This window comes from Tupaia chinensis, unplaced genomic scaffold, assembly GCF_000334495.1.
Source record: "Tupaia chinensis unplaced genomic scaffold, TupChi_1.0 Scaffold143921_1, whole genome shotgun sequence".
In the NCBI taxonomy this organism is placed as follows: Eukaryota; Metazoa; Chordata; class Mammalia; order Scandentia; family Tupaiidae; genus Tupaia; species Tupaia belangeri.
The window spans coordinates 583,134-598,036 of NW_006203772.1; the positions used below are offsets into that span (position 1 = coordinate 583,134).

General features: G+C 48.2%; 2 protein-coding genes and 2 long non-coding RNA genes across 6 annotated transcripts in view; 3 read left to right on the top strand and 1 right to left on the bottom strand.

Annotated features, from left to right (window-relative positions):
* FAM222B (family with sequence similarity 222 member B) overlaps window positions 1-587 on the bottom strand; it is a 92,739-nt gene extending 92,152 nt beyond the window's left edge. Inside the window, exon 1 of the mRNA XM_006165465.3 lies at window positions 555-587. The gene's annotated coding sequence lies outside the window, so the exon portion shown is untranslated. The remainder of the gene's footprint in view (window positions 1-554) is intronic.
* A 159-nt stretch (window positions 588-746) lies between these two features.
* Window positions 747-1,440, top strand: LOC102498205 (uncharacterized). 2 transcript variants are annotated; one of them, XR_003547355.1, is made up of 3 exons: window positions 747-1,052; window positions 1,164-1,251; window positions 1,379-1,440. It is a non-coding gene; the product is annotated as an uncharacterized LOC102498205 (long non-coding RNA). The 2 variants fall into 2 exon arrangements; XR_337010.3 differs by having other exon boundaries at window positions 1,164-1,283; window positions 1,379-1,434.
* A 69-nt stretch (window positions 1,441-1,509) lies between these two features.
* On the top strand, window positions 1,510-6,440 carry LOC114005506 (uncharacterized). Its single transcript, XR_003547353.1, has 2 exons — window positions 1,510-1,545; window positions 6,202-6,440. It is a non-coding gene; the product is annotated as an uncharacterized LOC114005506 (long non-coding RNA).
* A 3,336-nt stretch (window positions 6,441-9,776) lies between these two features.
* Window positions 9,777-14,897, top strand: ERAL1 (Era like 12S mitochondrial rRNA chaperone 1). Of its 2 annotated transcripts, XM_027767123.1 has the most exons (11): window positions 9,777-10,351; window positions 11,553-11,680; window positions 11,801-11,878; window positions 13,026-13,072; window positions 13,239-13,300; window positions 13,474-13,586; window positions 13,676-13,924; window positions 14,043-14,192; window positions 14,276-14,356; window positions 14,465-14,515; window positions 14,611-14,897. In XM_027767123.1, the coding sequence occupies exons 1-11, from the start codon at window positions 9,880-9,882 to the stop codon at window positions 14,644-14,646; spliced, it is 1,467 nt and encodes a 488-aa protein (XP_027622924.1). In that variant the 5' UTR covers window positions 9,777-9,879; the 3' UTR covers window positions 14,647-14,897. The 2 variants fall into 2 exon arrangements, with proteins under 2 accessions (XP_027622924.1, XP_014438425.1); XM_014582939.2 differs by having other exon boundaries at window positions 9,779-10,351; window positions 14,465-14,897.
* Window positions 14,898-14,903: the final 6 nt, after the last annotated feature.

Genomic DNA, 14,903 nt, shown 5'->3' on the forward strand with positions numbered 1-14,903 from the left:
TTCAGAAGGTTAAGTGGGACCTGCCCAAGGTTATCTATTTGCTTCATCAGCGGTGGACTTGGTTTTGCACCTGTCTCGCTCAAAAACCCCTCATTTCTTCCCCTAGACCTCTCCCAGCTGTGAACTCTCATGCTCTAGCCTGAGCAACCTATTACTCCGGGACACGGGCCTTTCCCTGCCTGCTTCAGAGACGGCTTCTGCTCCTGCACCGCTTTCACCCTCCACCTCCCTCCCCCCGCGACCATTCTCTGAAAGCGGAAAGGGAGAGGCGACCGAAAGCTCCTGGGGGAAGGGATAATGACAAACCGGGGCGCTGGACACTGGCCCTGCGGTGGGCGCCTTCACTCCACATCCCGCAAACCCTTCCCTGCGCCAAGCCGTCCAGCTCTGGGGCTGGTTATCCGCCACTCATGCCCCTGGTTCTCCCACCGTCACCTCAACTGTCCCTCCCCCACGCCCCTCGATCCCCGACAGGCAGAGCCCACCCAAGTCGCGGTATCCTTCCCCGGAGCACCCCCATCCCCTCCACCTACTCCCCTCCCATCGCCACTCACTGTCGGTGACTGGGCCCGGCCCTCATGGCTCCAAAAAAAACCGCCACCGCCACTGCTGCTCCACGCCCCGGCCCCTCAGTCACCGCCACCACCGCCGCCGTCGGGACTCGCCGGGAGCCTCTCCTGCGCCTGCGCAAGCCGAAGCGCCGGGGCCCTCTTGGGCCGACCGCGCCTGCGCAGTCCGGGCCGGGGGCGTCTTCCTCAATGCCTGATGGCCTGGCCTCCTCGATCTCAGGTGGACATGGCCGCTGGCCTTGAAGACTTGTTTGGCTTGGAGAATTTGGCGGCCGCCTCGGCGTTTGAGGCTTCTAAGTAGCTTGCCTAGGTTACTAAGCTCTTAGACGTGGTTGCCCTAAGGGGCCATAGACTTTTGGCATGTCAGCATTCTGGATCCTGCTTGCACTTAAAGACCTGAATTCAGGTGCTCTCAAGTGACCACCGATAATAAATGTTTCTTTCCGGAAGACAATCACGTCGACAATGCATTGGGGTAACTAGGTAAGAGGCAACTTTGACATCTCAAAATACACTGTTTTCCAAGTGTTCAGAAGCCCTGGGACACTGCTAAGTTCAGTTTATGTCTAAAGAGCATGCTGTTTATTGTTCTAGGTAATCTATATATACTGTCGAGGACTTTGCAGGCGAACAGTTCCTACTTTCCAGCTCTCACTATGGTCCCTGGTCCTTTCACAAATTGGTAAATGAAAACCAGGTCTATGGGATCAGAAGGTGATGTTGGGGTGATGGACTGCCACGTGGCTAACTATGGTTTGAGCCCTGACTTAGGGGCTTGATTTCTCACTTTACCTTTCTGTCGTCCTCAGGTCAAAATTTTAAAAATAAATAATAATAGGGGCCAGCAGACGGTGTACCAGTTACGTCCCACATGGCTGACTGTGGTTCCAGTCCCAGACCTTGTGGTTTGATCATGTGCCCAAGATCCTGGGAGGAGAATGGAAAAGGAACTACAAGTGGCCATCCCCTCTGGGAGGTAATTTCTCACTTTTCCTCTCACTGCCTCTATCTTAGTCTAGTGAGAACACGCACCCTAAGGCAAAAACCTCTGGAAAAAAGATAATAAATAAAATAATTATTTAAAAGGGGGGGGCAGAAGACAGCATAGTGGTTATGTCGCTGGACTCCCACATGGCTGACCACAGTTCAAGTCCTAGACCTGGAGGCTTGCTTTCTCACTTTTCCTCTGTTGCCCTCACTCTGTCCCTCTCTGGTCAAATAAAATTAAATAAATAAAGTTAAATAAAATAATTCTTTAAAATGAACAAACAAAAAAAGGAATATGAATTGGTGTCTAATCCATTCTCTAAAACACATCTACACAAAGGCGCATGCCTAATTGTATGAGCTGCCTCCCACCTGAGCAAGACCATCTTGACATACACAGAATAGGGACCAGCAGATGGTGTAATGGCTACATCTCTGGACTCCCATGTAGTCGACTGCAGTTCGAGTCCCGGACCTGGTGGCTTAAACTCACACCGGGTGCATGTGCGTGTGTGCCCAAGATCCTGAGAGAATGGATAAGAAGGAAATGCAGCATGACCATCTCCCCTAGGGAGTGATTTCTCACTTTCTGTCTCTCTGTCTCTGTCTTTCTGGTGAGAACACGAGCCCTATAGCAAAACCCTCTCAAAAAAAAAAAAAATAGACATACACAGAGTAAAAGACAACAGATTGGGGAGGGGGGCTGGTGACAGGATCCATCCGAGAGGCCAAATACTGGTGTAGAAGAATTGGTATTAATTACAAAAGTATTACCCTTTGGAAAGGGAGCATATTTGGCACCACAAGGCAATTGCAGAGCCAGGAAGAAGGAAGAATATAAACACTACTTTTCTAATGAATGCATGGCTAAAAAGAAGGCCACAGCTGAAGTTCCTGAGAACTGTGCCTTTCTGAGTTCATCACCACATGCAGTACCGTAGGAAGGCCTCCTGGACTCCACGTAGTAACTACATTCTTCCTAGATTTCAGTCATTCTGCATCTTCTGTCCCCAGTGAGTCTTGCTTTTTTTTTTTTTTTTTCATAAGAGAGATGTTTGCTATAAGGCATGTGCACTCGCCAGCTAGAGACAGAGAAAGACAGAAAGTGAGAAATCACCCCCCTAGGGGGTTGACCATGCCACAATCCCTTCTCCTTCATTCTCCTTGGGATGTTGGACACACATGCACTCATGCCTGGCATGAGTTTTTTAAGCCACTGGGTCTGGGACTCGAACCGCAGTCGACTACATGAGAGTCCAGTGATATAACAATTACAACATCTGCTGGTCCCTGGATTCTTTTTTCTTTTCTTTTTTTTTTTTTTACGTTTTTACCGTAGAGTACGTGCACTCACTGGAGAATGACAGGGAGAATGAAAGTGAGAAATCACCCCCCGGGGGGATAGCCTTGCCACAATCCCATCTCCTCCATTGTTGTCCTTGGATTTGGGGCACATATGCACATGAACCAGCATGATTTTTTTCTTTTCTATTTTTTTAAACATGTATTTAATTTTATTTATTCTTCAATTTTATCAGAGAGAGACAGTGAGAGAAAGGGAGAGTGAGGAAACAAGCTGCCAGGTCCAGGACTCAAACCATGGTCAGCTATGTGGAAGTCCACCATTTTAACCACCACACCACCTGCTGGCCTTCTATTTTTCTGAAAAAGATTTTTGCTTTAGGGCGTGTGTGCTTGCCAGAGAGACAGAGAGGGACAGAGACAGAAAGCGAGAAATCACCCCCCAGGGGGAATGGCCGTGCCACACTCTCTTCTTCATTTTCCTCTTGGGATTTTGAGTATCTACGCACAAGCACGTGGTGTGAATTTGAGGCTGTTGGGTCTGAGACTTGAACAGGGGCGACTAAGTGGGAGTCCAACAACGTAACCATTATGTCATCTCCTGGTCTCTTCTTTTCTTTTCTTAAAATTTTATTTATTATTATTATTATTATTATTTACTCTGGCCAGAAAGATAGAGAAAGTGAGAAAGCAAGCCACCAGATCCAAGACTTGAACTGTGGTCGGCCATGTGAGAGCCAAGCGCCTTAAACCACCACACCATCTGCCAGCCCCAACCCAGCGTAATTTTCTAGTCACCAGATTCAAGACTAGAACCATAGTTTGCCATGTGGGAATCCAACGCTTACCATCACACCACCTGCTGACCCCTCCCTATTTGATTTTTTTACCAAGGGCAAAATAGCCATCTTTTTCTTTTTTCTTCCAAGCATTCACTCACTCACTCAGTCCAGTGATAATGATCCAAGAAAACCACACCTCCTCTATTTTCAGACCACGTGGTGTGAGTGAGTTTCCCTAAGCTATAGGGATTATTTCAGGTACATGGGATGCAGCCCAGTCAGAGCCTAAACACGAAGAGAACTTTGCTTCGGGAAGTCTCTTGTTCTTTCCTGCTTTGTGTAGATGAGAGAAGACATAATTGGAACTGTTGCAACTTTGTTGATGCCACAAGGGGTGAGCAAATCCCAACACTGATGGCATTTATCCACTCACCGAACAAAAATCTATTGATAATAGGGACTAGCAGGTAGCACGGTAGTTAAGGTGTTGTACACTCCACATGGCTAACCAATTTGAGTCCTGGACCTGGTGGCTTCCTTTGTCCCTTTCTCTCTCTCTTTCTCTCTCTCTGTGACTCTCTCTGGTCGCATTTTTAAAAAATGAATGAATAAATAAAATTAAATTTTAAAATGTGACTTGAAAACTACACAGAAAATGTGTCTGGGGAAGATATATTAAAAAAAAAAAAAAAAAAAAGCAGTTAGCGTAATGGCTATGTAGCTGAACTCCCATGTAGTCAACCACGGTTTGCATCCTGGACCCAGTGGCTTAAAACTCATGCCAGGTGGGGACCAGCAGTTAGCGTAATGGCTATGTCGCTGAACTCCCATGTAGTTGGCCACGGTTCGAGTCCCGGACCCTGTGTCTTAAACTCACGTTGGGCGTGTGTGCGTGTGTGCCCAAGATCCCGAGAGGAGAATGGAGGAGAAGGGATTGCAGTGTGGCCATCCCCCTTGGGGAGTGATTTCTCACTTTCTGTCTGTCTGGCGAATGGACAGCACCCTGTAGCAAAAACCTCTCCCCCCAAAAAAGTCAGTCAGTCATGTTACTTTGTATTTTATTCTGAGGGTGGTGAAACAATGAAGTAATTTGGTCATACTAGAAGGGCTGGCAAGATCAAAAACAGGAAGACCCTTGGGACCAGCAGATCACATAGTGGTTAAGGGCGCTGGACTCCCACATGGCCAATGGCGGTTTGAGTCCCAGACCTGGAAGCTTTCTCTCTCTCTCTCTCTCCCCTCGCCCTTCTCTGGCCAAATTAAAAAGTAATAATAAATAGTTAAATAAAATAATTATTTAAAAAAAAAAAAAAACGGAACGACCCTGAGGAGTTTACAGAACCTACCAAATAAGATAATTTTGTGGCCAGCAGATGGCATAGTGGTCAAGGTGCTGGAGTCTCATGTGGCTGATCGTGGTCTGAGTCCTAGCCCGGGCAGCTTGAAACTCACGTGGGGTGTGTGTGTGTGTGCCCCAAAATCCCAAGAGAAGAATGAAGGAAAAGGGATTGGCACTTGGTCATCTCACCTACTGAGTGATTTCTCACCTTTTCTCTTTCCATTCTTTCCATTTCTTTCTATCTCTTGGACAAGCGCACACACACCCTATAGCAAAATCTCTCCCCAAAAAATAAAGATAATTTCAAGAAGTGTTAAATGTCATGAAGAAAAACCTCTCTTGGACGCTACTTGAGCTGAGACCTGAATGGGGAGCAGAAACCACATCTGAAAGGACACAGGACGCAGGAGTCGTATGTGTAAAAGCCTCGAGACAAAAATAACCTGGGTCTGGGGAACCAGCAGTTAGCGTAATGGCTATGTCGCTGGACTCCCACGTAGTTGACTGCAGTTCGTGTCCCGGACCCGGTGGCTTAAAACTCACGCCGGGCGCATGTGCGTGCGTGCCCAAGATCCCGAGAGGAGAATGGAGGAGAAGGGATTGCGGTGTGGCCATCCCCTCTGGGGGGTGATTTCTCGCTTTCTGTCTCTCTGTCTCTCTCTGTCTGGCTGGCGAGCACACGCGCCCTATAGTGAAAATCTCTCCCAAAAAAAATAATAATAATAACCCGGGTCTGGAAGCCAGCAGGTGGTGCAGTGTAAGGCACTGGACTACCACATGATTGACCGTGGTTCAGGTCCTGGACTTGAGGCCTGAAAATCACACCGGGCGCGTGTGTGTGTGCATGCCCAAAGTCCCAGGAGGAAATTGTAGGAGGTGAGATTGAGGTGTGGCCATACCCCCTGCTGGTGATTTCTCACTTTCCCTCTCACTGTCTCTTTGTGTCTCTCTCCAGCAAGCACACAGGCCCTATAGTGAACACCTTCAAAAAAAAGTACTAACCTTGGTTTTTTTTGGGTTTTTTTGAGAGGTTTTCGCTATAGGGCGCGTGCGCTCGCCAGACAGACAAGAGAGAGACAGAGAGACAGAAAGTGAGAAATCTCCCCCCGCCTGAGTTTTACGCCACCGGGTCCGAGACGCGAACCGCGGTTGACTACGTGGGAGTCCAGCGACATAGCCATTACACTAACTGCTGGTTCCCTAACCTTGGTTTTTAAAAAAGGCCCAGGAGCCATGTCATAGGCAGTGGGAGTGCTACTTCACAATGCTGGAGACCATACCGGAAGGCTCTGTGTCTGCAGCCACGTCTACCTGAACTCACCAAGCTCGACTGTGGGCAAACCCCTGACCTGGCTGGCCAAAGGACTGGAAGGAGGATCACAGCATTAGGATTCTATTGAGGGTGCCTATCTCTTCCTCCCCCATCTCTGGGGAAATAAACTTTTTAACTTGTATATTTTAGTTTGCTATGGGGTACGTGTGCTTACGAGAAAAAGATGGGGAAGACAGAAAAAGTGAGAAAGCATCCTCTGGAGAAATGAGCACACTAGTCTCTCCTTCATTCTACTCTCAGGATTTGGAGCATGAACACATGCTCCCGGTGTGGTGTGGTGTGTGGTCAGACCACACAGTCGGTCACGTGGGATCCGGCCACCTTAACCACTATGTCACCTGGCTGGACCTATACTTTTTTTTTTTTTTTTTTTTTTTTTTTTTTTTTTTTATCTACATGTTTTTGCTATAGGGCACATGTATTCACCAGAGAGATAAAGAGAAGGAAAGTGAGAAATGACCCTCTTAGAGGGAATGCCGTGTAGGAGCGTTACAGCAAAAATCTCCCTTGGGGGCTGGCAGGTGGCGTGGTGGTTAAAGGCACTGGATTCCCACATGGCTGACTGCAGTTTGGATCCTAAACCTGGCAGCTTTCTCACTTTCCCTTTCTCTCTAGTCAAATTAAAAAATAATAACAAATGGAATTAAATAAATTTTTAAAAATCTCCCCAGGGGTGGGGGGATAAAAGGTGGCACAATATATTCTGTGTCATCCCTGGGATTCAGCATTATTTATCTGTGGCTAGCACAGCAGTACTTAGTATGAGTTCCCTGGGCGCTGTGGCATTTATATAAATAAGCTCTTCATCTACTCACTGTGTGACCTGAAATATCCCCTTCACTCAAGTGGCAGTGAAAATAGTAGTTCTTCTAACTGTCCACAAAAGAAGAGCCATATTTTTCTGATTGTTGTCTCCATATCTAGCAGCATCTTGTTCTCTAGGCACCCATATGTCCAAAGAACATCCAGAATATCATGTTCTGAAAAGGCTGTTCCTTTCATTAACAGAGCAGGAGGGCTGGAAGATGGAGCCTGGAGCCATTTACAAGCCATGGTGCATCTGCCTGCCGAGGCTGTCAATCCTATGTCACTCGGGGATTCTGTGGACACCAACCTTCCGTTCCGGAAATAGCAATAGGTTCTCTCCAACTCCAAAATTCTCCCCTCTCTGTTCTATATCATTAGGTTTTTCTATCTACTGGGTCATTGCCATAGCAAACAAAACTGTTCTATTTGGGGAGGGGGGAAGCCTCTCTCTCTTATTTTTATTTTTTGTAGTTTTTGTTATAAGGCTCACTGGAGAGAGACAGACAGAGAGAGAAGGAAAGTGCGAAATCACTTCCCAGAAGGATGGCCACACAGCAATCCCTTCTCCAGCCTCCTCTTGGGGTTTTGGGCATGCACACATATGCACCAGAGTGATTTTCAAGCTGCAGATTTCAGGATTTGTCTTTTTTTTTTTTTGAGAGGTTTTTGCTATAGGGTGCGTGCACTTGCCAGACAGACAGAGACAGAAAGCAAGAAATCACCCCCCAGGGGGGATGGCCTCACCGCAACCCCTTCTCCATTCTCTCGGGATCCTGGGCACGCATGCACACGTGCCCGGTGTGAGTTTTAAGCCACCGGGTCTGGGACACGAACCACAGTTGACTACGTGGGAGTCGAGTGACATAGCCATTATGCTAACTGCTGGTCCCTCCAGGATTTGAACAACACATCTAGCCATGTGGGATCTAGCACCTTAACCTCCATGCCACTAGCTTGCCCAGAAAAGCCTTTCTTACTCTCACAGCCCTCTCCAGTTATCACCTACTTTTGCTCTGCTCCACTGGGAAGAGTTGTAAATATACTTTGACTATCCTCGATTCCTTCCCTCTCATTCTCTCTCTCTCTCTCTCTCTTCTCTCTCTCTCTCTCTCTCTCTCTCTCTCTCTTTTCCCCCAAAATTGGATTTTGGGCAAACACAGGCACCTGGCATGTTTCTCAATCCTCTGGTCCTGGACTCCAAAAGCACACTTGGTCACATGGGATCCAATGGCTTCAACCCATGCCACCAGCTTGCCCCTAATATACATTTTTGCCCCTTTGGTCACTGATGTATCCTAGCACCTGGTCAGGAACTGCACATAGCAGATGCTTAATAAATCCTCACCCCTTCAAGCTCTGCAACAGTCATCTCTCTGTTTCAAAAGGTTTATTTTTTTAGAGGTTTTTGCTATAGGGTATGTGTGCTTGCCAGAAAGACAGATACAGAGAGACAGAAAGTGAGAAATCACCCCCCCGGGGGGACAGCCACACCACAATCCCTTCTCCTCCATTCTCTTCTCGGGATCTTGGGCGCACATGTAACTGGTGTGAGTTTAACCTGCCGGGTCTGGGACTCAAACCGCTGTCAAATATACATGGGAGTCCAGTGATGTAGCCATTACTCTATCTGCTGGTCCCTCAAAAGGTTTATTAAAAGGATGAAGAGGATCACAAATAGGCCAAGATAAAAGGAGTTCCTCTAGCTGAAGGAATGGTCTGGGATGGAACCAGCAGTTGGCCTAAACCTCTCCAAAAAAAGGACCTGGGAGAGTGTCCTGGCTATACAGCTGCATCTCTCTTGCAGACCATGTTTTCTCCAGAAGGGAGTGGTCTCAGAAGGCGTTAGTAGCCAGTTTAAAGAGAAATCTGGTTCCGCTCTTGACCTAGAGGACCGACCTAATGGCCACTCCTTATATGAAGCTAGCATAGGGCCAAGGTACAGTCAGTCTGAGGCTGCTGATGAGCGCTAGGTCAAGGCAAAGGGGTACTGGGAGAGGAGCCTGCAAGACTGATGCTGGAAAACACTAAAGCAAAAACAAAGCAAATCCTTATGGAGGCATGGGAACGGTGCCCTCTACCATGCTGACGACCGTCCTTCCCGCGACTCACAGTGTTTCTCCTGCAGCATGAAGCCGGTATGTGAAGGACAATTTCTGCCGCTTGGCCTCTGGGAGATGTAGTCGCTCAGGACACATGGCTAGCAGGGGCTTTCTTTTTTTTTTTTTTTTTTTTTTATTTGGAGAGGTTTTTGCTATAGGGTACGTGTGCTCGCCAGAAAGACTGGACTCCCACGTAGTCGACCGCAGTTCGTGTCCCGGACCCAGTGGCTTAAAACTCACGCCGGGCGCGTGTGCGTGCATGCCCAAGATCCCGAGAGGAGAATGGAGGAGAAGGGATTGCGGCTTGGCCATCCACCCTGGGGGGTGATTTCTCACTTTCTGTCTCTCTGTCTCTCTGGCGAACGCACGCGCCCTACAGCAAAAACCCCTCTTGCCCCCCCAAAAAAGGAATCATTTATTCATTTCATTTTATTTGTTACTATACTTATTTTTTAATTTGACCAGAGACAGAGAAAGAAAGGGAAAGTGAGAAAGCAAGCTGCCAGGTCCGTGCCTCGAACCCCAATTAGCCACGTGGGAGTCCAGCGCCTTAACCAGCACGCCACCTGCTGGCCCATGAAAGAAGGGGTTTTTACAAAACTTTGGCAGGAGAAGAAAATATGGGAGTCCGAACTGATCACCAGGCTCACATAAAGTCTAAATGGACATTTTCTGCCTTTCTCAGCCTCCACCAGCCCCGGGAGAGGTTTGTCCCCAACCAAACCTCCGACATCCCGTGGGTCTCGGCTGTTTGGGCGAGTCTAGCTCTCTTCTACTCTCTCGTTGGTTAGCCGCTCTGTCCAATCGTAGGTGCGCTCCGGGTTCGTTCCCAGAGTGCATTGCGGTTGCACTGGCTGCTCCCAGCCGGCGTGGGGCTGGATTTGTTCGAGCGGTATTAGGGGTCTGTCAGCTGAGCCCTCACACCGCAAGGGAGCGGGTGACTCCGCTCCCCTCAGCCTTAAACTGTCAACGGAGATGTGTGTCCTGTGTTGCGGGCGCTGCTTTCTCTGGTGCCCGGCTGGCGCCCGCCTCTCGCCACTATGGCCAGGGCTCAGCCCTGGACCGCTTCCTCGGATCCTCTCAGCCCGACAATTCAGTGACAACTCGCGTCCCTGCGGTATCCATGCACAGAGGTAAAGGACCTAAATAGGTTTTCCCGAACTTCGAGGGGTTTCGCGCTGAACGTCCTTTGTCGGGGAAACCTTTCAGTCTCTGGGGATATCGCATTTGGCTCTTTATTGCAGAATATGATTTTGAGGACCTGAGACAGTTCAGCAGTGAAAGATCTCACAGGAGATAGATACCAGATTCTAAGAATTTAGAAGGAAGAGGATACCGATCTGGTCATGACCAGAGACTTGCACCATAAAGCCCAAGATTCAAGGGCCTCAGACAAGGCAAAGCTGTGGCTCTCTTCCCCCACGTGGGAAGCAAATAAAGGCATTTTGAGCCCAATCTACCTGTTGAGACACTGAGTTACACCTGGGAAATAGCCATGTTTTATTTTTTATTTATTTATTTATTTTTTAGAGGTTTTCGCTATAGGGTGCGTGCGCTCGCCAGACAGACAAGAGAGAGACAGAGAGACAGAAAGCGAGAAATCACCCCCCAGGGGAGATGGTCACGCCGCAATCCCTTCTTCTCCGTTCTCTTCTCGGGATCTTGGGCACGCACGCACACGCGCCCGGCGTGAGTTTTAAGCCACCGGTCCGGGACACGAACCGTGGTCGACTACGTGGGAATCCAGCGACATAGCCATTACGCCAACTGCTGGTTCCCAACCATATTTTATTTTTCAAGTAGCATAGACTACATTCTGGTAAGGAGACTGGACACAAACTGGTAATTGCAATACACTGTCATATGAGTATAATACAGAAAGACTGAGAAAGTTTTTGGAGTCTTCATAGCACGCATAGTAAGGTGAGATTAATCTAGAAAATTTTCTGGTATTAGCTAATCTACAATAGCTGCAATTCCATACTTGTACATACATTTTCTTAGGCACAGCTACACAGTACTGTTACACACAGTAATTGAGTATCTTAAGTGCCAGCTATTTTCCTGAGTGGTTTTATACAATTAGCAATCATCAAAAGGAAGTTTTAAGTAAGTAGCTACAATATCAACTCCATTTTATGTATAAAGAAACTAAAGGAGTTAGATTGAAGAACTTGGTAAAGTCACATAAACAAGGACCAAAATGAGTCTCAAAAGTCAGATTTAGGTGGCTTCAATGTGGCAAAGGGGTACTAATCATGTACCCTTTGTCTTTGTGGATGTTCAGGATTCCAAATCCCACTATATCTCACTCCTTATTCCACTCACACACAGATGAGCAAAATCTCCTCTTGATCCATCAGCCTGACATGCCTGAGAATCCCCGGGTCCTACGAGTGGTCCTTCTAGGAGCTCCAAATGCAGGGAAGTCAACACTCTCCAACCAGTTACTTGGCCGAAAAGTATGCTGCATCCTTGACTACCCTCCACTCCTATTCCCCTTTTATCTCTCACTTCTTGCCATGTCCTTATAGAAGGTCCTGGAGGAATCAAACCTCACTGGACTTTTTTGTTCCTGGCAGGTGTTCCCTGTCTCCAAGAAGGTGCATACCACTCGCTGCCAAGCTCTCGGAGTCATCACAGAGAAGGAGGCGCAGGTGGTATGTACCTACAAAGAAAGTCCTGAAAAAAGGAAAGGGTGAAGCTAAGAGGGTCTCATCAGCCCTTAAAGAAAAGCATGCTTAGATTCAATTACTTGAGAAAAGGGAGTCTTCTCTTCCTTTAGGTCTGTATAATTCTTTTTTTTTTTTGGAGAGGTTTTTGCTATATGGTGCGTGTGCTTGCCAGAAAAAGAGAGACAGAAAGTGAGAAATCACCCCCCTGGGGGAATGGTCATGCTGCAGTGCCTTCTCCTTCATTCCCCTCTAGGGATCTTGGGCACGCACACACATACGCCTGACACGAGTTTAAGCCACCAGGTCCGAGACTTGAAACGTGGTCAACTACATGGGAGTCCAGTGATATAGCCATTATGCCAACTGCTGGTCCCAGGCCTGTACAAGTCTATCTTTACTTTTCTCCTTTTTACATCTAGTCAGAAAGGTTTAATACCCTCTTTATGGCTTCCTAATTTTCCACATATTCACAGTTATCTTCTCCAGGATTTCTTCTAGAATTAAAACGAAGCTGAAGGGTAAGAAATCTAAGGCAGTGGGACCAGCAGATGGCATAGTGATTACATTGCTGGACTCCCATGTAGTAAACTACAGTTCAAGTCCCAGACCTGGCAGCTTAAAACCCGCACCAGGCACATGTGTATGTGTACATGCCCAAAATCCTGAGAGGAGAGAAAGGATTGCGATGTGACCATCCTCCCTGGGGGGGTGATTTCTCACTTTCTTCTCTCTGTCAGTCTTTCTCTGGCGAGCGCATGTACCCTATAGCAAAAATCTCTTTAAAAATAAAAGTGGGGGCCAGCAGGTAGTATGGTGGTTAAGGGCACTGGGCTCCCACATGGCCGACCATGGTTTGAGTCCCTGATCTGGCGGCTTGCTTTCTCACTTTGTCTCTCGTTCTCTCTCTCACTCTGTCCCTCTCTAGTCAAATTAAACTAAATGCAACTAAATAAATAAAGCTAAATTAAAAAATAAATCTTAAAAAAAAAGAAAGAAAAATCTCAGGCAGTAATAGAAGAGCTTGGCAAAGAAGAGAGAGCAGGCTCCTGACATCAAAGTTGACCTCATTCTCTCACTTCCCCGTCATAATCTTTTCTCCTGGGGGCTGGGTATTTCTCTTTCCTGATTTTAGATTCTACTTGACACGCCTGGCATCATCAGTCCTGTTAAACAGAAGAGGTAGTATGGCTATGGAAACAGGTGGAGGGACTGGCATAGTGACGAGCGGATGGGGAGATTTTATTTATGGGTTGAAAATCCCCTTATCACACCCCTTCTTTCATCGGGAATACAGTTGTCATAAAACCTTCCCCGACTGATACATATTTACATATGTATTCCTCAGGCACCATCTGGAGCCCTCCTTGTTGGAAGATCCATGGAAGAGCATGGAATCTGCTGATCTTGGTTAGGCCCAGGATGGGAATCTGAAGCCCCCTAGTTTGCAGGGGTCATGGCTTTTTGGTCCTGGTGGTTTGGAGGTTGGGAATTGGCCAGGGTTCATACCATGAAAGTTTTTATGGGAGCAAAAGGAAGAGTGGTCATATCCTTGTCCTTCTGCCTACCCTGCCATCTTCCAGTTGTGGTTCTCGTGGACGTTTCAGACAAGTGGACTCGGAAACAGCTCAGTCCACAGGTACTCCAGTGCTTGACTAAGTTTTCCCAGGTCCCCAGCGTCCTTGTCATGAACAAGGTGAGTTCCTCTCATGTGGAAGGGATCTCCTGCCTTCCAAGGCCCCCATCTTGCCAACCACCTACTTTTTACCTATCCCCCATGCCCAGGTAGATTGCCTGAAACAGAAATCAGTTCTCTTGGAGCTCACAGCAGCCCTCACTGATGGTGTGGTCAATGGCAAGAAGCTCAAGATAAAGCAGGCCTTCCACTCACACCCTGACACACATTGCCCCAGCACAGCAGCTAAGCACTCAAATACGGAGTCTGTGGAAAGCTCTCAAAAGATTGGTTGGCCCCACTTCCAGGAAATCTTCATGTTATCAGCCCTAAGCCAGGAAGATGTAAAGATACTAAAGGTTAGTTAGCCTTGGCCATAGGCTAAAGAGAGGCCTCAGATTTCTTCCAGGAAGCAAAAGTGACTAGGAAAATCCTGGTTGGGATTGAGATGCCCACCTACTCCCTCTGTGCCCACAGCAATACCTCCTGGCGCAAGCCCGGCCAGGGCCCTGGGAGTTCCACAGTGAAGTCCTTACTAGCCAGGCACCTGAAGAGATCTGCACCAACGTGATCCGAGAGAAGCTCCTGGAGTACCTGCCCCAGGAGATGCCCTACAGTGTGCAGCAGGTACAGACCCCGAGCAGAGCAGCTGGGGCCCAGCTAGGCAAAGGGATGGGCCAGCTAATTAACAGTGACATCTCCCTGTACAGAAGACGATGGTATGGGAAGAAGGACCCAGTGGGGAACTGGTGATTCAACAGATACTTCTGGTGCCCAAAGAATCTCATATGGTATGTGAGTCTAGACTCAGAAGAGAGACTAAGGCAATGATAGCAGGGGCTCTTTCCCCCCATTTGGAAGCCCGAGGGCAGGCCCCTATCTCTCTCTCTTACTCTCAGAGGATCCTGATTGGTAAGAAGGGCCACCTGATCGCCCAGATTGCACAGGAGGTAGGCCGCGACCTCATGGACATCTTCCTCTGTGACGTTCAGATCCGCCTCTCTGTGAAGCTCCTCAAGTGACAACCCTCTACTGCCCCTCCTAGGACACCCTAGCCCAAGCTGCTGGCAAGAGTCACTAACCAGGACTGCTAAGGGGGCATGGACACTGGCTGGCTGCTAGGAGCCTGGCCGTGCTGAGTCTGCACAGTCCCTGCCGACTCTCCTGTTGGAGGAAGGACCTTCCTTAGCTCAGTTCCCAGGTAGTTGCTCTGCCTGGGGCCACAGCCACTTAGGCCTCAGGAGTTGCTCCCCTGGTGGCAGCAGCACAGTACTGCCTCCAACTGCCATTGGGCCCAGAGCCCTGAGTTTCTCCCTGAGTTGCCAGTTAGCAGAGAGC